The sequence below is a fragment of the Carassius gibelio genome, chromosome A7 (assembly GCF_023724105.1).
Source record: "Carassius gibelio isolate Cgi1373 ecotype wild population from Czech Republic chromosome A7, carGib1.2-hapl.c, whole genome shotgun sequence".
Taxonomy (NCBI): Eukaryota; Metazoa; Chordata; class Actinopteri; order Cypriniformes; family Cyprinidae; genus Carassius; species Carassius gibelio.
Genome location: NC_068377.1, coordinates 38,433,550 through 38,459,343, shown reverse-complemented (window position 1 = coordinate 38,459,343; position 25,794 = coordinate 38,433,550). Strand labels below are relative to the sequence as shown.

The following is a 25,794-nucleotide window of genomic DNA, read 5'->3' as shown; positions in this document are numbered from 1 at the left end:
TTACCTTCTGAGAGTTAAAGGGGCTGAAACAACAACAAGTGAAAGCGAAGTTTACAGAAAAGTTTCCCTTTTCTTTCTCTCTTCGTTCCTCCAGGAGTAATTCAGTACCCCAGTCTTCTCAATGCGGTCGTCTGTCGTTCCTCTCTCTGTTCCACAAAGTTCTGTGGCACCTTCTACATTCTGTGCCACCTCATCTCTCTCTCTCTCTCTCTCTCTCTCTCTCTCTCTCTCTCTCTCTGAGAGATGGCGATTCTCCTTCCTGCATCACTGTATCTTATCATCTGATAATCCGTCCTATAATAGATTTCTAAATATACTGTCAATGACCCTCAATCAAATTAGTGAGGGTTCTGTGACTATATATTGTGGCACAAAAGAGCACTCTGTTCATAATCACTAAAAAGCTGTCATTGATCTTAGTTCATCACAATCTCACAAAGATATGTTATTCTCAATAAAGTTCTCTACGCTGCACAACGCATCAACACTCTGTTATAATGAGATGATTCACGCTGAACACAATACTAGAGTAAAAACTATGGCAATTTCAGCAGTGAGTGGATTCTAACTTAAACGCCTCTGATTTAAGAAATAACAAGTATGTCCATGATTGGCTTAATTTTACAACACTGGAAAAACTCATTGACATAATAATCGATCTCCGACCAGAACGCAAACTATAATGCACTGGATAGTTAGCCAAATGTTCAATAATACTGTATGTCATTAATACAGCTTTAACTGAGGGTGCTTTTGATTTAGCACCCTGTAGAACCGGGACTGCACACAAAAATGCAAATATATATTTAGTGTATTGCTCATCTGTCTATTAGACGTTTCCTATCAGATGTCAAATAGAGGTTTAGAAGATGTCTATAAGATGTTCGTGATTTAGAATGCATGTACAACTAACATCTTAAAGATGTCTATCAGATGTTTGTACACCGCAGATGGTTTCCAGATGAAGCGATCTTTAACAGACGTCCAGACATACTTGTGTTATCTGGGTAATAACTAATGATCGAAGTCGATTGGCCAAACAGTGATTCAAGACTTGAATCGATCGCTCAGTTATTTTCCTTTGTGTGTTCCAGTGAGCTTTTCCTCCGGTTTCATCTTTACGCCTGTTTCACGATGGATGAGAATTACGAAGGAGTTTTTGAATCATTGACTCATATCGAATCCTTTAAACACTCTGTAAAGGGAAATGGAGTCGGTTCATGAGTTGATATATTAAGTTTATTTTAATTTGCTTTTCAATATAAAATGTAGGATAAAATGACCCATGAGAAAATTAAATAAAAAAATCAAAATTATAGTATTATAACAAACCCAAAATAGTTCAATTGCTTATCATCTGTAAGTCATATTAACATACATTGGAGATGATGAACACAAATGTTGTTAAATGTAAAGCTAAAATCGAAGGAAACCTTAAACATTTTAGTCACTTGAGGGAAGATGCAATGGTTTGGGAAAATGTTTTAATTCTGTCATGGGAAGTATGGCAATACTTTGTTTAAAAGATGATGAAATAGTTTCATATATAGAAGTTTTCCTATTTTCATGTATAATCTTAATGTGATTTCAATGCAAACTCAGTTGGTCTTCCTCTTCTCGGAAGTATTTCATGACATTTGTCGTCTGTAGCCTCATGATCAGGTTCCTGTCAGGTTTTGTTTCAGTGCACTGCTGTTTTATGAGGGTCTCGGCAGGGAAATGATGCAGGGATGATGATGTTGTGGTGGGATCTGAGTGCAGTTTTAATGGATCCTGTGTTTTAAGAAATCTTTTACATTAAACAGGATCAGTGTGAACCGTGTTTGACTCAGGATGGGTTGTGTAGGTATAGCTGCCTGGGGAAATGATAGTTCATTATTCACATTCTACAGATGTGTGTCATTTCACTCTGTGTAAGAGTAATTTGAGAAACTATTTTTATGCATCTGAAAATAAATGTAAATTCCATCCTGGAATTAAATGAAGCAACTTAAAATACTCATAACTAAGCACATGTTGCTTTATTGCTTGCACTCTTTACATACATAGTAAGTAAGCAAAGTTTATTTATAGAGCACTTTTCACAGATACAATCACAAAGTGCTTTACAAGGTACAACCACATTAATATTCAAATAAAATTAAAACAAATAAAAAGTCCAAATTAAACTTTAGCCCAGTCAACTAAAAGCTTGTTTGAATAACAGTGTCTTGAGTTGCCTTTTAAAGGACTCAACAGAATCCGCCACACACAGTCTGGGGGCTACAGCCGCAAAGGACAGATCTCCCCGGGTTTTATAACGAGTCTTTGGGACAATTAAGACTTTGGCCTGCAGACCGAAGGAAACGACCTGGGGAGTATGTGGATAGCAAATCAGTGATGTATTGTGGGGCCTGACCATTTAAAGCTCTAAAAGTTAAAATTAATATTTTAAAATCAATGCGAAATTTGATAGGTAGCCAGTGTAGGGAGGACAAAATAGGGTTGATGTGAGCCCGTCTGGCAGATCCTGTTAAAAGCCCATTTGGAGACGATTTAGAGCAGATTTAAAAGTAAAAAGAGAGTTACAATAATCTAACCGTGAAGAAATAAAAGCATGAATTACCATCTCAAGATCAGAGTCATTTAAAATCATCCTCAATTTAGCAATATTTCTTAGGTGATAAAAACAAAGCTACAGAACTATAGCAGTGTAGTAATACAACACATGCTCACTTCACCATTTTCAGATTGTTTTCTTTTTAGAAAAGTCATGGGAATGCTAACAGACTGTTTCCTCAAGGTATGCTATTATATACACTTGCTTGCATAAGTGTCATCTACAGGACAGCATTTCAGATTGGTGAACCAACACTTTAAAAAAACATTACTTGTTATATGTTACAAGAGCTCAATAACCACCCATGATCTGACAAGCTGAATGGTGTCTGTCCAACAGAAGATGCTTATACCATGCTTGATGACTGGAAAAATTATATATCCGTCTGTCTAAATGGAAAACGTTTTACTGAATGAAATCTGCTGCATAATAGAGTAAATGGTGTTTGCATGCTTGTATTACTTCACGTTTCATGGGTGCCATCTGCTGGACTGAGACTTCATATAACACATAACAGCAACAGCTACACTTTGTCATGCCAAGCAGTACACTTGAATTAGAAATATATATAGAAGAAAGTACTTCCAAATCAAAAGCTGAGAAGATTCTTCAAATGTGAACAGTATTTTGTGCTGCAGAAACAAACTGAACTGAAACTGGGACTCTGAAAGTGTGGTTTTATTCCTTATGAAGGTAAAAGCTCAACAGCAAGTCCTATCATTATTTTTAATCCATCACAGAAAATGTAGGTTTTAATTTCACCAGCATTAATATGAACAATCTTTCATTTTCAAATCTTCCAGTTTGCAACACAAAGAAAGGTATTTCGTATCCTTGTTATTGTCATTTCACTTTTTAAGTGTTTTTGAATATTGGTTGAATCCAGATAATTAGAGAAACTATGTTTCATTCATTCTGATAACAAATGTTTACTCCATCCTGGAATTACATAAAGCATAAATAATTGTATTTAATTCCAGGATGACTTAAACATGTATTATCAGAATCAGGTCATGTCTCCATACTGAGTCAATTGAGTCAATTCATACTTTGAACTTTATTTTTTTATTTTTATTTTTATCATCCGAATTATACTTATCGATCCTGTTATTATTTTCATTATCATTAAAAATTAATTATATTTTATTTAGTTTGGCAAAACCACTATACAGTACCATGTAAACTCAATAATAACAACAATAATAATAATACTATTATCAATAACATACTTCAGTTTTTAATTCCAGGGTAATTAAGAGGTGCAAAGAATAAACTCGTTCTTTTCAAATTAAAATGGTATTTTCTGTTCTATGATTCTTATTCAAAATGTGTCATTTTCTGCTGTATCAATACAGAAGCATCCGTATCAACACACGTCTCATCAAGAAGCACAGCCCTGTTTAAAGCCGTGATCTATGTGTCCCTTTATAATTTGAGCACTCACCCCTCTAAAGGTCTCTGCACGTCCCTGGACCTGCCAAACAATCTACTCTCAGATCAGACTAACTATTGTGACGTATGAAAGCCAGCAAATTTTATTTATTTTATTATTGCCTATTTCCATAAGGTTTCCCCTGTTGATGGCTTCATAACAAACGTGGTCTTGAAGACGTTCTTTTTTTTTTTTTAAGGAAAACATTTGTATCTTTAAGTAAGGTTTACTGATTTACAAGAAAATATTTATTTTCAACATGTTGTTATGTATTTTTTAAAGCAAGCGCATTTTGTATTTTCTCTACCACAGCTGTTGCATTCTTCTAGTAAGTTGATGCTGCCTTGTTCATACACTGCATCAGCTTCTTCTGCTTGTTTCCATCCAGTGATTCCTCCTCCAACAGCTGATGTGTATATTCCTAATGAATCCACAGATGTCTGGTAACTAGAACAGACCTCAGTAACACTTTACTTTTACTTTTATTTCTACTTGCTCCTTCGAAAGAATCAAGACAGAAAGGTCACTGGATGGTCACATAAAGATCTAGCTGTTTATGTACATATAAATGAATAAATATATGCGCACGTATACGCACACACACACACCTGCTACTGCTGAACTTTCAGGTTCAGCTGCTGAGATAAGCAATTATGTGCTAACTATTGTGTTTAGTTTCACTTTCACTGTGTCACATGATTTACAGTAATGTGCATGCATTTAAATTAAAAGGAGTGAGAGTACAACATTGACTGTTTTGCTTTAATATTTACAAACAATGCAAATGTAAAAGTAGCTTATAAACACTGATGTTCCTTGGATCAAGAGCTGCCAGAACTACAAATATAAATTAAGATAGACCCCCCCCCCCCCCCCATTTTTTTTTTTTTTTATTGATTTTGTAGTTCCCTGTCCGTTTGTTGATCAGCTCAGTCCGAACTATCGAAGGTAACAAGTATCAATTATATATATATTTTTTTAATTACCTATCGTTTCGCTAGATAACAACCTCTTCTTCAGCTGTGATCACGTACAGCCCGTTTAAACACTTCAAAGACTTTTGAAACTGCATTGATTTGAAATTAAAAACGATGGTAACCAATGAAGTTCATTGTTAGAAGAAAAATCCAGAAATGTTTTCCTCAAAAAACATAATTTCTCTCCCACTGAGGAAAGAAAGACATGGATATCTTGGAAGGCATTGGGTGAGTAAATTATTAGGAAATTTTCATTTTAGGGTGAAATAATCCTTTACGCATACAATGAACACTCACAGTAGCTTTTAGTCAATATACAGCATGATGTTATGTTATGTTATGTTCTTACACTGCAGTAAGTAATGCATTCATAAAGTGATTATCTATTAAAGGGATAGTTCACCCAAAAATCTAAATGATGTCATTAATAACTCACCCTCATGTCGTTCCAAACCCGTGAGACCTCCGTTTATCTTCAGAACACAGTGTAAGATATTTTAGATTTAGTCTGAGAGCTCTCAGTCCCTCCATTGAAGCTGTGTGTACGGTCTACTGTCCATGTCCAGAAAGGTAAGAAAAACATCATCAAAGTAGTCCATGTGACATCAGAGGGTCAGTAAGAATATTTTGAAGCATCGAAAATACATTTTGGTCCAAAAATAGCAAAAATACGACTTTATTCAGCATTGTCTTGTCTTCCGTGTCTGTTGTGAGAGAGAGTTCAAAACAAAGCAGTTTGTGATATCCGGTTCATGAACGAATCATTCGATGTAACCGGATCTTTTTGAACCAGTTCACCAAATCAAACTGAATCGTTTTAAACGGTTCACATCTCTAATACGCATTAATCCACAAATGACTTATGCTGTTAACTTTTTTAATGTGGCTGACACTCCCTCTGAGTTAAAACAAACCAATATCCCGGAGTAATTCATTTACTCAAACAGTACACTGACTGAACTGCTGTGAAGAGAGAACTGAAGATGAACACCGAGCCGAGCCAGATAACGAACAAAACACTGACTCGTTCTCGTGGTGAGGGTGAGTTATTAATGACATCATTTTTTTTATTTTTGGGTGAACCAACCCTTTAAAGTTGTTTAAATGTGAAAAAAAATGTTTTTTTTTTTTTTCTTTTTTTTTTTAATTGCAAACGAAGATTGTGGTGTGCGGTTGTTATTTTCTTTCCAGTATTATAATTTGTACAGTTTAACTTCTTTTAAATCCTTAAATGCATGTACAGTGCTCTCTCAACTTTCAATACCATGGCCAACTGCTCCCCAGGCGCCTCAGCATAAATGGCTGCCCACTGCTGTGCGTGCGTGCGTGTTTGTGCATGCGTGTGTGTGTGTGTGTGTGTGTGTGTGTGCGCGCGCGTGCGTCTTCGGAGGGGTTAAATGCAGAGCACGAATTCTGAGTATGGGTCACCATACTTGGCTGAATGTCATGTCACTTTTTTTCACTTTCAAACGTCTCATTTCAATGTCTTCAGTGTCACAGAATGAAATTATGAACCAGGGATTTTCAATTATCTTGGCTTTAGCTCTTCTTGAATTTATGCTGATCAGACAAAGTGTGTCTAAGTAGGAATAATTAAATACATAGATATATTTATTTATTTATTTATTTATTTTTTGTCTTCTCCTTCCTGACAATGTTTTGGCTCTGAACTTTCCCTGTTATTTGGACTTTGCCTGTTTGCTGGCTGCCTCGATCACTGGCCGCTCCTGTTTAAGCTCTTATCTCACCCATACTCTTGATACTGTGTTACATGAATCTGTTGTTAATAAAGCTGCAGCTGGATCTGCACTCCACTGACTCATCATTACACTTTCATGGTTTTATTATTTTCAGAGTCACTATTTGCAGATACCAGAAAGTAGTGTCTGAATAGCAGACAAAATTCATTTTTAATGGCCAACATGCTGTGTATTATTGGACAACCAGTCAGTTTATTATGATGAGCCATTTCCACACAAAATCAGTGGACTGACACATATTTTCCATTGACTTTATTTGATCACTTGTACAGTTTTTAGTTCAATGTTGGTGAAAGTGTTAGTTGGATGTGTGCACTGTTTAGAAAATTATTAACTTAATGTTCCTGCCCAATAAGCTCATGTAAGAAGAAAATGAAAGCGTTCTATAGATCTCGGTCTGGCCATCCATCAACACATCCACTTTCTTTCTTTTTTTAAATTCCTTTGGTGGAATAAAGAAACAGAGGTAATGTAAGTACTTTAATTTTCCATATTTACACATTTGCATGTGATGTTTTATTAGGAAAGTTTACTGTAGAGACATATATGAACACACACACACACACACACACACACACACACACATATATATATATATCAGCTTGTTCAGTAAATCATTAAAATTTCTGTACCGAACTGTGATGATAAAAAACCAAAGGTACATGCTGAACTGTCATATTTGTGTACTGTTACACCCCAAATATATATATATATATATATATATATATATATATATATATATATATATATATATATATATATATATATATATTTGATTTAGAAAATCCCACTCATACCACTGCAAAGAGCAAGGTTGATCTGTAAAAAGATTCGTGGCACTCTGCTTTATTTTGTGTGCGATTTGCAGTGAATACAGTTCAGATTCACAGATTGAATTGTAGTAAGCATACGTTTAAGAAATTATTCATCTGAATGTAAGTTATAACAAACTAGTGTTTGGTAAAATGTCATAATGTTTATATAAATGAAGATGGATCAAAAGTGAAGAATAACCTTTATATTTACCTTATAGACACTGACCTCATCAACAGACAAGGAGAATGGGATGTAAGCCAATTCACTAATAATAATGTCACACTTACAACATATTCTCTTTTTCTTTCAATAACTATTCAGAAAGACTCATATACTTTTTTTTTTCTATAGCCTGTGTGTCTATGCCAGAGAGAAGGATTGTGCTTTTAGGAAGGAAAGGTGATGGAAAAAGCAGCGCCGGGAACACAATTCTTGGAGAAAAAGTATTCACCCCTAAAGTTGCGGGTGATTCAGTAAAAGCTATATGTGAAATAAGAAAGAAGAGCCGATATGGAAGCAAGATCACAGTTATCGAAACACCTGGATTCTTTGACACAGATCATGATGATAAGGAGATTAAATCTGAGATCATCAAAGCTATGGTTGAATGTGCTCAAGGTGTTGATGCCTTTGTGATCGTTCTAAAGGTCGGAGAGTACACAAGCCAAGAAATTAAGGTGCTACAGCAATGTCTGAAAACACTGAAAGAGGATGCGTTTGACCACACAGTGATCTTATTCACTTTTGGTGAGCAACTAGAAGACCAGACCATTGAAGAGTTTCTGAAGGCCAATTCACAGCTTCAGAAGCTGGTTGATAAATGTGGAGGTCGATGTCAAGTCATCGACAACAAATACTGGAAAAAACGTAAACGGGGGAACAAGAGCAACAAAGTACAGGTGAAAAATCTGCTGGAGAGTGTTGCCAAGATTAGACACAAGAACGGCTGCTTCACCAATGAGCTTTTTCAAAAGATAGAGAAACAAATTCAAGAAGAGATTGGAAAAATGGGAGGGGAAAATTTGCCTCCAGAAGAGAAACAAGAAAAAGCCAAGAAAAATGTTCAGGAAAAAATACTGGAGAAGGCTGCAGGAATGACAACAGAATTGCTGTTTGGTGCTCTTCTGGGCGTATGTGGTGCAGTGGCTATCATTCTGGCTTTCTTACAAACGACCTTCCCTTCAAGAGCATTACAAAATGTAGCCTCAACTGTTGTAAGAGTTGTTGGAGGAGCTGTTGGAGGAGTTGTAGTTGGAGCTTTTGGAGGAGCAAGAGAAGCAGAGACAGGAGTAACAGATCCTGAGGAAGCAGCAATGAAAACAGGAGAAAAAGCAGGAGGAACATCAACAGAAACAGGAGAAAAATCAGGAGAAGGAGGAGCGGGTGTTCTTGGAGTTGCAGCTTTTGCAGGAGCTGTTGGAGAAAGAGTCAGTGGATGGAATGCAGGCGAGTCAGTGAATGCGGTGATCGAGGCAGCACAGCTTAACTACGAGAAAGCAACAGCTGTGGCTGAGAACATACAACAATATGTTGGAAATCTTTTCAATAATAGAGCAAAAACAGAAGATTAAAAATAATTGTAACTCTATTCAGTGACCGGTTTAGAACAATCAGCTATATTAATGATTGGGCACATTAACAGTTGTGACTATTCTGAGTCATTTATATTTGTTTTTAAAATCATGAAATGTTTGATTCTTTATTCTAAGCTGGCTATTATTTCTGTGACCACAGAAGAGAAAAAGTTTCATGCACAATTGCATTTGACATTATACGAGCTGTATTATTATATTTCTAAAGAATTCTAAATACCTTTTTGTAATGCATACTTGAATATGTGAATAGCATTGAATAGTTTCCAAGTGTACATTTGGCATGTAGATATGGGCTGGATTAAAGTAGTGCACCTCTTAAACAATGTGCACGATAAATGATAATAAAATGCCTTTAAAATAATCCAATATGCACTCTGTACAACTATAGTTTCAGTTAAAGCATAGCTTGTTGCAGTTGAAGGATTCACGCCTTTGTAACTGTTGTTATTTGAATTGCATTGGCCACATATACACCACAAAGACCAGGAGTGAAGCAGGAGCCAATCCATCAATTTATCTGTTTGTGTACAGGAAACACTTGTAATACCCAAATTCTTTAACCCATTGTAAAGCAAGTGGATTGACAGTGTGTACATGGTTAAATCCTCTTCTCTGTGTAGGTAAGATAATACATGATTTAGTGATGTTTCTGCAGTAGAGTTCAACAGTCTTGCTTTATGGTCATAATGACTGTTAGATAACCTCATAAATCATATAACCTCATAACATCATAAATGTTAATAGGCTGTTTGCCTACAATATAAAGTTTGAAACATTGTGTCCAAATGCCAAATGCCCCAGTAGGGTCACGTTTAAAGAGAAAGAGAAAGTGTGGCTGGCCACCAATGATCTCTACACTTTCTTTTTTGATTCTTCTGGAGGAAAAAAAAAGTAGGTATTTTGTTTTACACCATTTACAGTAACTTGAGCACTGTGGTGCAAATCGTTACCAGTGGCTGATGTAGTGCTCAGATTTCAGTATAGATATTCTTTTAGGCTCTGTTGCAATTGAAAACCCTGACAAGCTCAAGTGGCCACAGAGCTTGGCCTATGTGACCCTGTCTTTGGAAACCCAGCTAAAGTCTTTTTTGTGTGTGTGTGTGTGTGTGATTTACTGGTTTCTACTTAAAATCATCCTTCCTAAAAGTGACCAGAAAAAAAAGTATCGTGACATTCAGCCAAGTATGGTGACCTATACTCAAAATTCGTGCTCTGCATTTAACCCATCCGAAGTGAACACACACAAACCGTGAACACACACCCGGAGCAGTTGGCAGTCATTTATGCTGCGGCGCCCAGGGAGCAGTTGGGGGTTCAGTGCCTTGCTCAAGGGCAACTAAGTCATGGTATTGCCGGCCCAAGACTCAAATCCACAGCCCTAGGGTTAGGAGTCAAACTCTCTAAACACTAGGCCACAACTTCCCCATAAAGATGTAAAGAACATTATATTATATTTAATACTGACTGAGTAAGGCCATGTCAAAGATTGAAATCATAATGAAATTATTTGTTGAATTCAAGCTTTGATGCTTGATTTAGATTAGATTTTGGGACTTTAGTCGGGATTTCACAGACAGGGTCACAAATGGTTATGTTGTAATATTCACAAGAGCGCGGTCCACAACTCCGGTGCTCGGGGGGGGACATGGTCGGCTCACTTAGTTTTGTCGTGGCCACCACATAATAACTCGTGGGAATGTGATAAAATGTTGTGGCCATGAGATATTAATTTGAGGGAACATCACATCACAGTGCGAGCAGTGGACACATACAATTTAGCTTCTCCTGGTCTGGCTCCCGAAAGGGATGAGGGCAGAAGGCCTGCAGTACAATAGGCTGTGGCTTAACAGAGGGAACTTTGGGAGCATAACCCGCTCGAGGGTATAAGAACGCTTTGGCCATACCAGGGGCAAAGTCTAAGTAGTTAGGGGCCACCGAGAGGGCCTGAAGGTCTCCAACTCTCTTTAGAGACATAATCGCCAGTAACAGGGCAGTCTTAAGGGTCAGATGTCTATCTGATATATCTTGAATTGGCTCGAATGGAGCTTTACAGAGAGCCTCTAACACCACAACCAAGTCCCATGGGGGAATATGGGACCCTTACTGGAGGTCTCAGCCTCAGTGCACCATGGAGGAAACGTGTAACTAGGGGGTGCCTACCCACTGACTGACCATCGAAAGGGACGTGGTAAGCAGCTTTGGCCGCCACGTACACCTTTAAGGTGGAGGGAGTAAACCCCGCAGAGAGCCTAGCTTGTAGAAACTCAAGAACTGTACCATCTGGGCAGTAAACTGGGTCAAGCTGGCAGTCTCTGCACCATGAGGTGAAGAGCTTCCAGCTCAGGGCATACAGTTGAGAGACCGGAAGCTATGAATTGTGCCCCCTCAGGGGCCACACCCACAACTTCCACAGCTCTGGGTGAGGGTGGATTATTTTGCCCTGCGCCTGAGAGAGTAGATCTGTCCTGACCGGAATCTCCCATGGAGAGCCATTGAGGAGAGAGACCAGATATGTAAACCATACTTGACCCGGCCAAAACGGGGCTACTAGAAACAGACGGACCCCGTCCTGGCGTACTCTCGCCAGAACTCTCGAGAGCAGAGCAATGGGGGGAAAGGCGTACAGACAAAGCCTCGGCCAGGTCTGTGACATGGCATCTAGTCCCAGTGGAGCTGGGTGAACTAGAGAGAACCAGAGGTGACATTGCGATGTCTCTTGAGTCGCGAAGAGGTCCACATGAGCTTTGCCAAATATCTGCCATATTTGCTTCACCACTTCGGGGTGAAGCATCCATTCCCCAGGTCTCGACAGCATGTCTGTCCCACATTCAATCTCCAAGGAAAATATACTGATCTTAACGAGAGGAGTTTGCCCTGGGACCACAGGAGGATCTGGTATACCAGCTTGTATAAGGGCCGTGAACGCAGACCTCCCTGGTGATTGATATAAGAGACCACCGATGTGATGTCAGTGCGCACCAACACATGACGGCATCTCAGGTCTGGGAGGAAATATTTCAATGCTCGATACACTGCTAGCATTTCTAGACAATTGATGTGCCATGTCAGATGGCGACCGCTCCACAGACCGCGGGCAGAGTGGCCACTCATGACCGCACCCCAACCGGTGAGGCACCCAACGCGTCTGTTGCTAGCATTACACGGCGACCAAGAGCTCCTAATAGGGGGCCCTGATTCAGGAACCAAGGTTTCTTCCATATGTCTAAGGCAAAAAGGCATCGCCGCGTGACCTTGATAAGTCGTAATGGATTTCCCCTCGGGGGAAAACCCCTTGGTCTTGAGCCACCACTGCAGGGGTCTCATGGGCAGGAGGCCAAAAGGTATCATGTTGGACGCAGCTGCCATGAGCCCTAATGCTGTGTTCACACCAAACGCGAATAGAGCGTCAAATTCGCGTCTACCACGTCTAGTTTGCCGCTGGAACATTTTGAGATCATTCGCTTTATTCGTGCATGAAATTAACTTCACAACAGCCGCAAATTCGCATCATGGGGGGCTTCTGCCAGCTGAGTTCACGCAGCATTTTCAACTGCCATTTTTATTCGGATAATTTTCTAAATATTACTGTTGTCGTGTCATGAATGTATGTATGTATGACAAAAGCATTATCATCTCTTCTATTCTATTCCAAGATCTGAGTCAGGAGGTTTTAACACACTTTCAGACAAAGAAGAGAAAGCTTCAGAGAAAAGACTGGCTGTACTGCCAGGTGACAACACAACAGTGAGGAAAATGATTTCTGAGCTGGACCAGACATTGTGATATAAAAAAAATAGGCTTATGATCAGATACACAAAAATCTGAAATATCAACATTATGTACAGAAATGCCAAATTATAAGATCAGATCCAGTGTGTGGCCATGGTCATGAGTTGCGCCAGAGATATGCTGTGTAAGATTTAAAGAGTCAATGAGCTGGATGAAGTCCCTGACCATTGGCTTGGAGGGGCAGCAGACATAAATATTAAAATCACTGAGAATAATAAGACTGTCTGTAGTAGGCACAATGTTTGAGAGAAAACAAGTCCTGAATAAAATCCTTATTGTAAGTTGGTGACCTGTATATAAGAGAACAAAGTACTGGACAAGGCAACTGTAACTGGAGTAGGAGATCTTCAAAGGTATTATAATGATCCGTAGGCAGCAATTGGCACTTAAAAGTGTTTTTAAAAACCAACTGCAAACCTCCACCTCGCCCCATAGTCCTAGGCGAACTAAAAAACTGACAGTCATTTGTAGAAAGTTCAATTAAAGGATCCAACTCACCGCTGCAAAGACAGGTTACCGTTATAAACAAACAATCCAGGTCATGAGACGTAAAAAAGTTGTTTAAGATGAAAGGTTTATTATGAAGAGATTTGTATATCTTTATAGATCTGTGGTGTTTAATTCCTAATCTAATATTTGAAAAGATGTGTGGTGTTGCTTTTCTGTTGCAGTGCAACTTTGAAATAAGTAAGAGTTTCACAAGCAGGTGCTACTCTCATGGATGCTTATATACAGAGGTGTCTAGTAACGAAGTACAAATACTTCGTTACTGTACTTAAGTAGAAATTTGGGGTATCTATACTTTACTTGAGTGATTATTTTTCAGCCGACTTTTTACTTCTACTCCTTACATTTTCAGGCAAGTATCTGTACTTTCTACTCCTTACATTTTAAAAATAGCTTCGTTACTGCTATTTCATTTCGGCTTGGTTTAATTCCGGCTTGTCATCATTCAAAAAAAAAAAAAAAAAAAAAAAACCTATCCATATAAATCGCGCCATCCGGATGGAGTGAATTTGATTGTGGTTGGATGAGAAGTATAAACATATACCATTCCGACACCCTATTGGTCTGTACGCGATCCATCGCACCTGCACATGACACAAATCACATCACAGTCCAGCCAGGACATAGACAGTTTTGGGTTCGTTTATCAAAAAATATATTTCTTAAAAGTAGGGTTGGGTATAGAACCGGTATCCGATCGCCTCAGAGTCAGTCCCCTTAAATTTCACATGAAACCAGCGTCAGACCGGTCTCCTCCCGTCTTTCAGCGCGCTCTTCAATCCGCAGAGGCGCAGACCGCGAACGGAGCAGCACATGCGCTCTTAAACAAACAGAGGACACAAGGTATGTGTTTATCGATAGATTGTTAGAATATCCATATCTGTGCAGTTCTTTGTCATAAATACAGTTTACAAAAGGTCACGAGGTAGCAGTCGGTTTCTCATCTGTAAAGTTTTCGCTCATCACACCACAGCCGGTTTCCTCCAGCGAAAATCTAGCCCTTAACACATATGAACGAACACATACTTTAATTAAACTTATTTAAATATACTTAATTTAATCATACGTACTTTATACATATACTACTGTGCAAAAGTCTTAGACACGTTAGTATTTTCACTTAAAAGAATGGTGTTCGGACAGTTATTTATATATTTTGCTGTAGTGTGTCAGTATAAAATATCAGTTTACATTTCCAAACATTCATTTTGCCGTTGTCAGACTGCTTGTGCATTCAAAATCGCAATAGATTATTATTAAAATTAATGGCAAACTGATATTTCCTACTGACACACTACAACAAAAGATATAAATAACTGGCTTAAAACCCTTTTTGGGGAGAAAATACTATTTTTTCCATAAGACTTTTGCACAGTACTGTATTTTAAAAACGACATTGTTGCTACTTTATAAAGAATTCATTAATGACCATACAGTAATTCACAGAACTGATTTAAGACAGTGACAGACAATGCTGTTAACTAAATATCAGAGTGAGTGACAGAGATACAGTAGAAACATTATGTGTGGTTTTGTATTAAATAATGACCCAGATTGTGAAATACATTTATTAGCCTTAGATTAAGGGAAGCACAACTTGCACAACAAGCTATGGATTTATTTTAAATATTTGTAATGTTCTTTAAAGTTATCCATAGTTTTTTTGTGGTTCTTTTTTTTAAAGTATCGGTTCAGGCACCGTTTAGGAGCCGGTACTGTTTTAAAAGTATTGAAAAGGCACTGGACCCTACTTAAAAGTTATTATTTCTCACTGGCTCATTTACCAAATGAGTGCTTTTTCTTCGTCCTCCACAAATTAAGCTACTGTACGTAGTTCGGTAGCGAGACGTTTTAATAAATTAGCGTTTTCGATTGACGATGCGATTGACAATGTTGTGATAAGTAGGCTTTACCAACTTTGTAACTCGTTACCCCCCCAAACACTGGACATAGCAGACGTATGTACCAAATACAAGAAGGTATCAATCAAGAAAGTATCAGGATTATGATTTCTTTTTCAGTTTTAGTTTTTGATTAATCACTTGGATTAATCATTCATTTTGACAGCACTATAATGTTTACTGTAAATAGACAACCATACAAGTGTAATTGTTACTAAGCCTGCACCAATGTTCTTGTCCATTGCCCTCGCAGATTCCTGCAGCTAATCTTGGATGTACATTCCATTAAAAGTTATTGATGACAAGCCTCTGAAGTTTGACTTTTTGCACCATAACAATACTTATTGGCAACTAGTCATCATATCTCTAGTCCTTTAATGTATTTGCATTGTACTAAAGTGCGTTCATTTTAAATGGGCATATATGCGGCTGAGGAAGACCTGAAGGTCGAAATGTTGCTTGATTAAATTCCTCTGGAGCAGTAGTTTTCAGTGTTCAGACTTCACTTCTTTATTTGTCTATATCATTTAGTTGTCTTGCACCTGCGTCCTAATTGGATGTTTGGGATGTGCACACCATTTTTGTATATTCATATATGCGGCTGAAACAGGAAGCCTAGTGCATCCCAAATTTTTCAACATGAACATTTTAATATAACATTATAGTCATTATGGCCTATGGCCTTTAGAAAAATGTTTTTTGAGGAGGTGGGGTAGTGCACAATAGGCCCCTGTGGTGCGGCCTAAGCTTTTGTTCTTAATGGCATTTTTTCCCCCTTACATTACTTTTACTTTTATACTTTAAGTAGTTTTTTAAACCAGTACTTTTACACTTTTACTTGAGTGAAAATCTTGAGTTGATACTTCAACTTCTACAAAAGTCTTTTTAAACCCTAGTATCTATACTTCTACTTGAGTAATGAATGCCAGTACTTTTGACACCACTGCTTATATATAAGAACAATTTCTCTCCAAATAAATATATATTTTGGAATAAAATATGTATAATTTATGTATTTGTTATTATTATTATTATTGTTGTTTTTGTTATTTGTTTGTTTATTTATTAATTTATTTATTTTTCAAAAAAGGTAATAGTATTACATTTGTTAAACAGTTATTTAATGAAAATAGGTAACCTACACAGAGTTCCTTCAAAGGTACAATATTCAAATAATCCCTAAAGAATATTGTATAGTGTTTGATGCTTTATCATCCAAATTAAAATGTCTGTTTAAAGCAAATGTTAATAAGGAGAAATTATGTTGAAACTATTGTAATTACTATTAATGATATGGAATAATTATTTTATCAGGAAGTTATTAACAGAATACAGTCCAATATCTTCTAAATCATTATGAATTTGAGTGCATTAACTCGAAATCTTCATGGTTGCTGCCTAAAACATATTGCATAACAAATAAGGTTTTTATATTAATAGACAAAGATTGCCACCAAATGTGTCCTTTATTGTTAAACGTTGTTTGATTACCAATAAACATAAACAGAAATGGGCTAAAGGAAACCCCAACTTATTGTTATTTCAGATAGATATGAAAAATTATGTTGAGTTACTACACTGATAAAACAAAAGATTTGTGATTAAGTAAATACTACATAAAAACAAATGTAATTTATACATTAACTAATTAAGGCAATAATTTAAAAAAACTAAAGTCAATTCTATATTACTAATCCAGATTGTAGAAGATTGTAGATGAAAATTCAAATTATAAATATTTTACTCAGAATTGTTTCTTACAAGGATTCTTTAAGTAAATATCAAAATTATGATCCCGTTGAAAAGGTTAAAATTATCACTGTTTTCGAGTTTACACTGATGTGTGGTTGATTTTGTCATTGTTTTGTGATACCATTTATACTCAAACACTATCCATTGATTTTGTATGTTGTCCCAAGTGTTGAGTCTCTGTGTTCATTTGGCTAATAATTATATTGAGTGGACAAATTATCTTCAAAAGATAACAAGCTGTCTACTTGCTAGTGTGAGAAAATCTGGGTGGCAAGGAGGAAAAGAAAGGGAGAGATAGAGCGTCCTTGCCTGATGCCCCTCTGAAGATTGAATCTGGGTGACATACCAAAACTAAATTTCAATGAGCAATTACTATTAGCATAAAGTGTCCTGATAGCATAATAAAATATATATATATATATATATATATAAAAAACACATTTTAGAAAAGGCAATGGAAGATACAAGCATGCTCCATGGTGTCAAATGCCTTGTAGAAGTCTAAAAACTTTCCTCTGAAATCAAATCAGAATGGACAGGGATGTCTAAAATTAATATGATGAAATGTATACCTATTTTTAATTATTTATTTATTTATTTATTCCGATTGAGATTTATCAGTTGAATACTTCATCACTTTCTGTAATCATTGTGCAAAGATTTGAGCTAGAATATTGTAATCAGTGTTAAGTTAACAAACAAATTGGACCCTTTTTGGGTTTTGGAATCAGAGTAATAGCTTGGAATAAGAGATGTTCTCAGAATCTCAGATCTCTGCGTAAACCTCTGCAAGAAATGGAAAAGGGTCCAGAAAAGACCTTCTTAAGATCTGTCATCCTCATCGAATCTAGAGGTATATAACAACTTATAAAACGTATAGCAATAACTAGAAATTGTCTTGGGGTTATCTGTTATGACACCATCAACACTTAGTTTAGTTCATGCTATTATAACTGGCACTCGACTTCTCTAACATGAAGAAGTATGTTTATTTTCACCTTGCTCCATCCATCTCCTCCTAGATCTCACAAAGGCACCTTCAACTTTACAGAGTGTTCATTTCCATGAGAAAACCAAAGGTCATTACCCCATTGTGATCTCCAGAGTTTTACATCATTAACAGATGAATGGGATTCATTCAGGCTTCAGTTGTCTCGCAAAATAAAAATTACCATCCGTCTGGTCATTTAATGAAAAAAATAACAACACAGACTACACCGGTTACATTAAGTGAACCAACTTATCATATAACCTCTTGACAAGTTCCAGACAAAAGGTTTTGGACTATACTTAAAAGCATATTAAGGCACAAAATCTGGAGGACATGGCCAAACAAAAGATCCTTGACTAGCCAGCCACAGACAACAAACTTCAAGGTGGCTGAAGGATTTTTTGCCTTCATCAAATGCTCGGGCTCTGACATAGTATGCCTTTTTTCCTGCATCCCTCGCACTTTGAACTGCAAGCTTTTTTTCTCCTTTCTCTGTCTCTGTCTTTCTCCTGCTATCACAGCTGGTCTCATCCTGCATCAGAATTCAAAGTTTCATGCATTTTCTATTTTTAGATTGGTTTCCTGCTCTTGTACCTCGTATGTAAATAAATTTATGCTGTATGCAGATTTTGTGTGCTATATTATGTAGCTTCTGTTGCTGTTCCAGAATAAAAATGGTGAATGTGAACATGAATTTTAGAATGAAAAAGGAAACTTTTTATCTGCCCTGACCCTGTATCTAGTCATATGCATGTAGATCAGTGAAAGAAAAATACAGAGAGAGAAAGATAATGAAATGCAAGCATGTGTTTTTTTTTTTTTTTTTTTTTTTTTTTTTTACTCCAGTGAATTAAAATTACTTTTATATAAGTTGACATTATATGAAGAAAGCAACAGTGCATAGTGAAATAATGTGGATGTTCTCTGAGGCTATGATTTACATAATTAAAAAGTTGAGTGTGTTGTTACTGTTGTCTTTTATTTGCATGTTTTCATTTCTCTATGTGATAGCACTCAAGACACAACAGATAAGAAACAAATTCACATTTTGTGAGAATATTGTTTAGTTTGGGAAGCAGAAACATGTTGTTGGTATCTGACAATGTCAAAACTGAAGGAAAATGGAAAACAGAAATGTAAATGTTGAGGTTGTTCCAGTGAAGCTGCTGGAAATACACTTCATTCCAGAACACACAGATTCTCTGTCTGCACCACATTCAAATGAACACACTTCCACAGAATTACAGCAACAAAGACACACAGACATCAACAGCAACAGAAGGAAATACATGTGAACGAGGAAGGAGAATGAAAAGAGCTTTTGTTTTAGAGTAATAAACACATGAAGTGACGAATGAGAGCAGATATAATCATCACAGAGTGTGAAGCTGAAGACAGAAACATCAGACTCAGAACAGAAACAGGCGACCTCTAAAGTAAGAACAACTCACATTTTCATTCTTTATATTAGACTTTGAGATATTAATATCGTCTTAATGATTGTGTGTGATGCATTTATGTTCCTGTTATGATGGATTTTTAATTAACACTGAAATAATGTTTAACACTAAAATTAATTATTGAATTGTTAATTTATCTGTATTTCTCCCCCCTCAGAAATGGAGCAAACTCTAGATTTCATTCTTCTTCTCGTTGGTGAGTGTTTGTGGTTTTATTTATGGTTTCTAGTTTCATTAGGTTTGATGCTGTTCTGAAAAGCATTAAAGCAGCGTCTCTCTTTCACAGCTCTCTGCTCCGTATCTGAATGTGTTCAGCGTCAGTATCACTTTATAAATGAGAACAAGACCTGGACTGAAGCTCAGAGATACTGCAGAGAGAATTACACAGATCTGGCCACCACTGACAACATGAACGACATGAATGAGCTGATGAAGAGTGTGAATGATGGAAGTGTTCGGTTTGTCTGGATTGGACTGGAGAGAAAATGGCAGTGGTCTTCACGTGAACCTGTGCTCTATCTGAACTGGGCTCCTACACAACCTGATGGCAGAGATGAGTGTGCAGGGATGAAAAATGGACAATGGCATGATTTGAGATGTAGTGATGATAAGTGGAAATTCATCTGCAACAACAGTGAGTGCAGCTATTTAAAATTAATTTATAGAAATTGTGTCTGAGTCAAGTGTTCATAATGGATCAGTAGAGAGAGCTTTAAAATCATCACAATGTTCCTCTGTGATACTTCATGATAGATCTTTAATATAATCCTGAAAATATATTTAATATTCAGTAAATCACCAGCTGAAGAAGCAGCTCAAGTCTTTGAGAGACATGTTTCTGATGTTTCCAACACTGCTCCTGTTCACATCCAAACCATAAAAGCAGCGAAAGAATAATGAACAAACTGATTCATGAATCTTTGTCCATTTGTCTTTCTTAAAGTGAGCACAAGACTCATCTTTATCAATCAGATGATGAACTGGAGAGACGCTCAGAGTTACTGCAGACAGAATCACATTGATCTGGTCAGTGTGAGAAACCAGGATGAGAATGAGAAGGTTAAGAAGATCATTAGTGATAATAACTCATCTGGATCATATGTCTGGATCGGTCTGTTCAGAGTCAGAGACTCATGGCAGTGGTCAGATCAGAGTAACTCTTCATTCAGATACTGGAAGTCTGGTCAACCTGATAATGCTGGAGGTGATGAAAACTGTACAGTGATTGAACCGACTGCTCAGGGACAATGGCATGACATCTTTTGTAACAATCAGTTTCCTTTTGTGTGTCATGAAGGTGAGTAGATCCTCACAAAACACACATCCATCATCTCCTCCAGATCTCTTAAAGTTCCCGCTACATGTCTGACATGACAAATTCATCCACAGTGTTTGTTCTGATGTTGTTTTTGATCAGTCTCTCTCTAGTTTCTGCTTGTGCTCTGTTTGGTTTCCAGATAAACTGATTGTGATCAGAGAGAGTCTGACGTGGTCTGAAGCTCTGAGATACTGCAGACAGAATCATGTGGATCTGGTCTCGGTTCATTCACAAGAGATGCAGCGTCGTGTGATGAACGTGGTTAAACGAGCGTCTACTGCAGAGCTGTGGTTGGGTTTACGTCACTCTCATATTTTGGGCGTCTGGTACTGGGTGAGTGGAGAGACTGTGTGCTATCAGAACTGGGCTCCAGGGAACGGCACATCAGAGGAGGACTGTGAACACACAGTGAGATCTGGAGCAGTTCAGTCTGGAGGAGATCAGCGCTGGATCAGCCGTCCTGAAACTGACAAACTCAACTTCATCTGCAGCAGATATTAAGAGTGAAAGAGTACACAGACCTTCATGTGAGGAAACAAGTGTTTGTGTGTTCACTTCCTTTAACTTCTTTTTCAGTCATCACTTTGTTAAACAATCATTTTTCATATATAACAACTTGAGTCTCAGCAGGCAGTCACACCAGAGGTGAATCTCTTGCTCAGATAGGGGGAGTCGTGGCCTAATGGTTAGAGAGTCGGACTCCCAATTGAAAGGTTGTGAGTTCGAGTCCCGGGCCGGACGGAATTGTGGGTGTGGGGGGAGTGCATGTACAGTTCTCTCTCCACCTTCAATACCACGACTTAGGTGCCCTTGAGCAAGGCACTGAACCCCCAACTGCTCCCCGGGCGCCGCAGCATAAATGGCTGCCCACTGATCCGGGTGTGTTCACAGTGTGTGTGTGTGTGTGTGTGTGTGTGTGTGTGTGTGTGTGTGTGTGTGTGTGTGTGTGTGTGTGTGTGTGTTCACTTCACCATACTTGGCTGAATGTCACGTCACTTTTAAATATGATTTTTTTGTTTGTTTGTTTTGTTCAAATAGATTCTTCAGTCAACTGTAAATTGACTAAATTGTTCTGTCGAGGGTCTGTTTTACATCAGGTAGATGAGTTTCTGTTGATGTATCAGTGTGATTCTTCTGGGTTTATTTGATCCATTTTATGAGCCCCGATGGCAAGAATAGCTGTTAACATGTTTTGCTTTTACAAACTAATTCTATCATGTCTTTTTGTTGTTTACTTCAAAATTATGATACGTTAATCTGTTAATTGCATTTTGTGAGGGGTCAAAGGGTATAATTTACTCAACATTGCATATACATTTACAAAGTTTCCTTCTATTATATTATAAGATAATTTATGAATTTTTATAAGTTTTACATTTATGATTTAAGGATCTGAATTTGCTGGTGTGAATTTGATTTATCTTTTTTCTTTTATTACATTTGATGTATTAATCATGTCTTTAGATTAGTAATGACTGGTTGAATGTGAGTTAGCGAACACATGCCTTAGCTCAATGAAATATTGTTTATTATTAAAGGTGTGAAGATCATGTATAATATATATACTATCCTTTTGTACTAAACATAAAAAAACATGTCAACAACAGCAGCTCAAATAAACTACAACCAGCAAACTCATCTCTTGACTCTTTCCCAACATCAGAATGATCATTACATTATAAAATCCAACAAAAAAGTTTAAAAACCTGTTTTACTTCTGAGGCATAATGTAACTCTTCTGTAGTTGTTATTTTTTAATTGGACTTATTAAATGTGAATTTAACTTTTGAAAGTTAATGTGATATAAAAACAGAGCCAGCCAGTGAACGCAGATCTGAATTTAGCAGCTGATGATATGACCCAGCAAACATTGGTCTGACGGCGACGTCGTTTGTCCAACCAAAAATAGGTGTGGTAGGACGGCATAAATCGGTAAAAATATGTAACACAGAACATGTGTTATACTAAAAATACATTCAGATACATTTGTACATGTCTGAGCCTGTCCTCCAACAAAAAACGACCATATAGGTCTTTTGTGCAAGCACCTTATTACGACCTATGTTAACGTTTTAAAGTTAAGCGCCCTCTAGCAAAAATAATGACAGTATTGCGTTGCGTCTGTCATCATGAAATGACGTATAACATCATTACAAATCAAAACGCACAATTATTTAAATGTAATGTGTGGACTTTTTACACCGATCTCACAGTAATTTGTACATATTTTACTAGGTGGCTTATTCGTTCGAATGACCACACCTAACCCAACCCCTAATCCTAACCCTCACAGAAATCATGCTAAATTATGATTTATTGAGCATATACATATTACGCGCACATCCGTTCTCAATAATCTACCAACTGAGCTAATAAAAGAGTACAAAACATTAATATGAAAATGACCTTTTGCCGATAGGGGCGCAATTGTAGTATACGCTCGTATGGGTCGTATTTCAGGGATTTGGACAAACGACCTATACGAGCGTATTGGTTGGAGGACAGGTTGACATGTCTATAGTTCTATGGGGTTGCATGTATAATTGTTACTTTGACTTTTAGCTATGTGTAGTTTATAAAAACCTGTGTTGTAATTTGGTTGTGAGAGGACATCACCAGTGATGCCGGTAACGCGTTACTTAGTAACGCGTTATTCTAATCTGACCACTTTTTTCAGTAACGAGTAATCTAACGCATTACTATTTCCAAACCAGTAATCAGATTAAAGTTACTTAACCAAGTCACTGTGCGTTACTATTTTTGTCATTTTCCTTAATAAAAATATTTATTTCTTCTTGCATCTCGGGGAGTGAAGTCACGTATGCGACAAGTCACGTTTTCAGCATGCATGAAGTTCACGTCATGTGTACGTGCCACGCAGCGACACAAACGTAAACAATGGAGGGAGGCGAGAGATGTGCGTTTTCTAGATGGAGATAGTCGCTATTTTGAGTTTGTGTCAGCTAAAGATGACAACATTAAGGTCCGTTGTACACTCTGTGCTGGCGGCGATAAAGTGTTATCTAGCTACAAAAAAACTATGTCGAATTTGAAAAAAACATTTGGAGTCGCAGCACTGCACAGTCAAAGTCACACCAGGTGATGAGAAGCAGGGAGCAGGAGGTACCCGACCACCTAAACAACAAAAGCTGGACTTCGGTGCAAAATCAGTAAGTGGGGGAGAGTTGAAGAAGTTAGTCGGGCAGTTTGTTGTGGAGGAAATGCCATTAAATACGGTTGACTCGCCCTCATTTCATGCCATAATAAACAAGATCCCTACCACTGTCAATGCCGCGCTGCCTCACAGAACAGCTTTTTTTTCTTACATGAAGGAGGAGTATTCAGTGATAGAGAGAAATCTAATATTTTAATATTTAATATTTTAATAGTATTTATGTTAAGTCAAGAAAGACTGCCTTTATTTTTTGTAAAAACATGTATTTTTTCAGAAAATAATTTTTAAGTTCAACTTTGTCAGGAGATAGATTGTGGATGTTACTGTTAAAAATACACTTCCAATAAAGTGAGTGTTGGCAAAACCGGTTGTCATTTTTATGTTGTCGGCAGCTGCTGAATGTAACTAGTAAAGTAACTTGTAAAGTAACTTAGTTACTTTTAAAATCAAGTAATCTGTAAAGTAACTAAGTTACTTTTTAAATCAAGTAATCTGTAAAGTAACTAAGTTACTTTTTCAAAGTAACTGTGGCAACACTGGACATCACAAAGCAAGACTAGCAGGGAAAAAAATTGTATACAAAGTAAATATATTTACTTTATCTTGTTTATATAAATTACAATCACAAACTGCCCAGTGTTGTTAAGTGATTGCAAAGCCACGCTGCAATTTAGTCATTATTTCAACCTGTTTTATGTATTTGTTTTTATTATTTTTATGGAATCTATGCATATACATGTAAAACAGATATATATCTGGTTTAGGTCTGAGTTGGATGTATTTGCCAAAACGGTGCTACCAATATGTAGATGTAGATTTTTTTGTACGCTTTATTCAGGGTATATCAAAGCCCACCTGCCTTATCAGAAATGTCCTGTTCACTTTCTCACAGTTACACACCCAGTTAAGGGTCTTTCTCAAGGGCATCACATTAAAGCACAACATCTTTTATAATAAAAAAAAAAAATATATATGCATGTTGATTACCTTTTTTCTAATGTTTCATTCATGATCAATTCATTTAGTTCCAAGGTTTTTTTGTTTGTTTGTTTGTTTGTTAGGTTTTTTTTTTTAGCTGTAGACCATAAAGATATTTTAAAAAAAAGTGCATTTCATTTATATCAATTTTTGAGATAAATGAGTGGGCATATCTCCTTTTAATTTCCCCCACTCTTTCCGCACACTTCTTCCCGTGGGTGTTCAGTTTGGTGGTTCCAGTCACTCCTGTTTGGCCCTGGTGGATCCTGGGGCCGGTGGTAGTTTCATGGACACGGCACTGGCCAAGCAGTGGGGAATTCCTGCCATTCCCCTCTCTACTCCTATCTCTGTTCGGTCTCTTGATGATTCCCCGATCACAACCATCACTCACCTCACCCCTCCTGTAAGTCTTATCGTTTCGGGCAATCACCATGAGATCACCGAGCTGTACCTTCTTGACTCCCCGAGTGCCCGAGTGGTTCTGGGACACCCATGGTTGGTGCAGCATGGTCCTCATGTGGATTGGGCCAGAAACTCAGTTTTGTCTTGCCTCAAGTCTTGTTTGGGTTCTGCCTCTTTTCCTGGTGCTGTGTTTCCTGTTGGGCAGGTGGATGATGTTGATCTGTCCGGGGTTCCAGAGGAGTACTCCGATCTATGGCAGGTTTTCAGCAAGTCCCGGGCTGTGTCCCTGCCTCCTCACCGGCCTTATGCTTGTGCCATCAACCTCTTCCCAGCCACTTCTCC

General features: G+C 37.5%; 2 protein-coding genes across 4 annotated transcripts; both read left to right on the top strand.

Moving 5' to 3' along the window:
* The first annotated feature begins 7,124 nt into the window (after positions 1–7,124).
* Positions 7,125–12,392, top strand: LOC128017466 (GTPase IMAP family member 7-like). 2 transcript variants are annotated; one of them, XM_052602873.1, is made up of 3 exons: positions 7,125–7,239; positions 7,802–7,836; positions 7,936–12,391. In XM_052602873.1, exons 2-3 carry the CDS (start codon positions 7,830–7,832, stop codon positions 9,153–9,155), a joined length of 1,227 nt encoding a protein of 408 aa, XP_052458833.1. In that variant the 5' UTR covers positions 7,125–7,239; positions 7,802–7,829; the 3' UTR covers positions 9,156–12,391. The 2 variants fall into 2 exon arrangements, with proteins under 2 accessions (XP_052458833.1, XP_052458834.1); XM_052602874.1 differs by having other exon boundaries at positions 7,155–7,234; positions 7,936–12,392.
* Positions 12,393–19,738: 7,346 nt separating this feature from the next.
* Positions 19,739–21,824, top strand: LOC128017472 (macrophage mannose receptor 1-like). 2 transcript variants are annotated; one of them, XM_052602883.1, is made up of 4 exons: positions 19,739–19,775; positions 19,866–20,213; positions 20,523–20,876; positions 21,037–21,824. In XM_052602883.1, the coding sequence occupies exons 1-4, from the start codon at positions 19,739–19,741 to the stop codon at positions 21,396–21,398; spliced, it is 1,101 nt and encodes a 366-aa protein (XP_052458843.1). In that variant the 3' UTR covers positions 21,399–21,824. The 2 variants fall into 2 exon arrangements, with proteins under 2 accessions (XP_052458843.1, XP_052458845.1); XM_052602885.1 differs by lacking the exon at positions 20,523–20,876.
* The last annotated feature ends 3,970 nt before the right edge of the window (positions 21,825–25,794 follow it).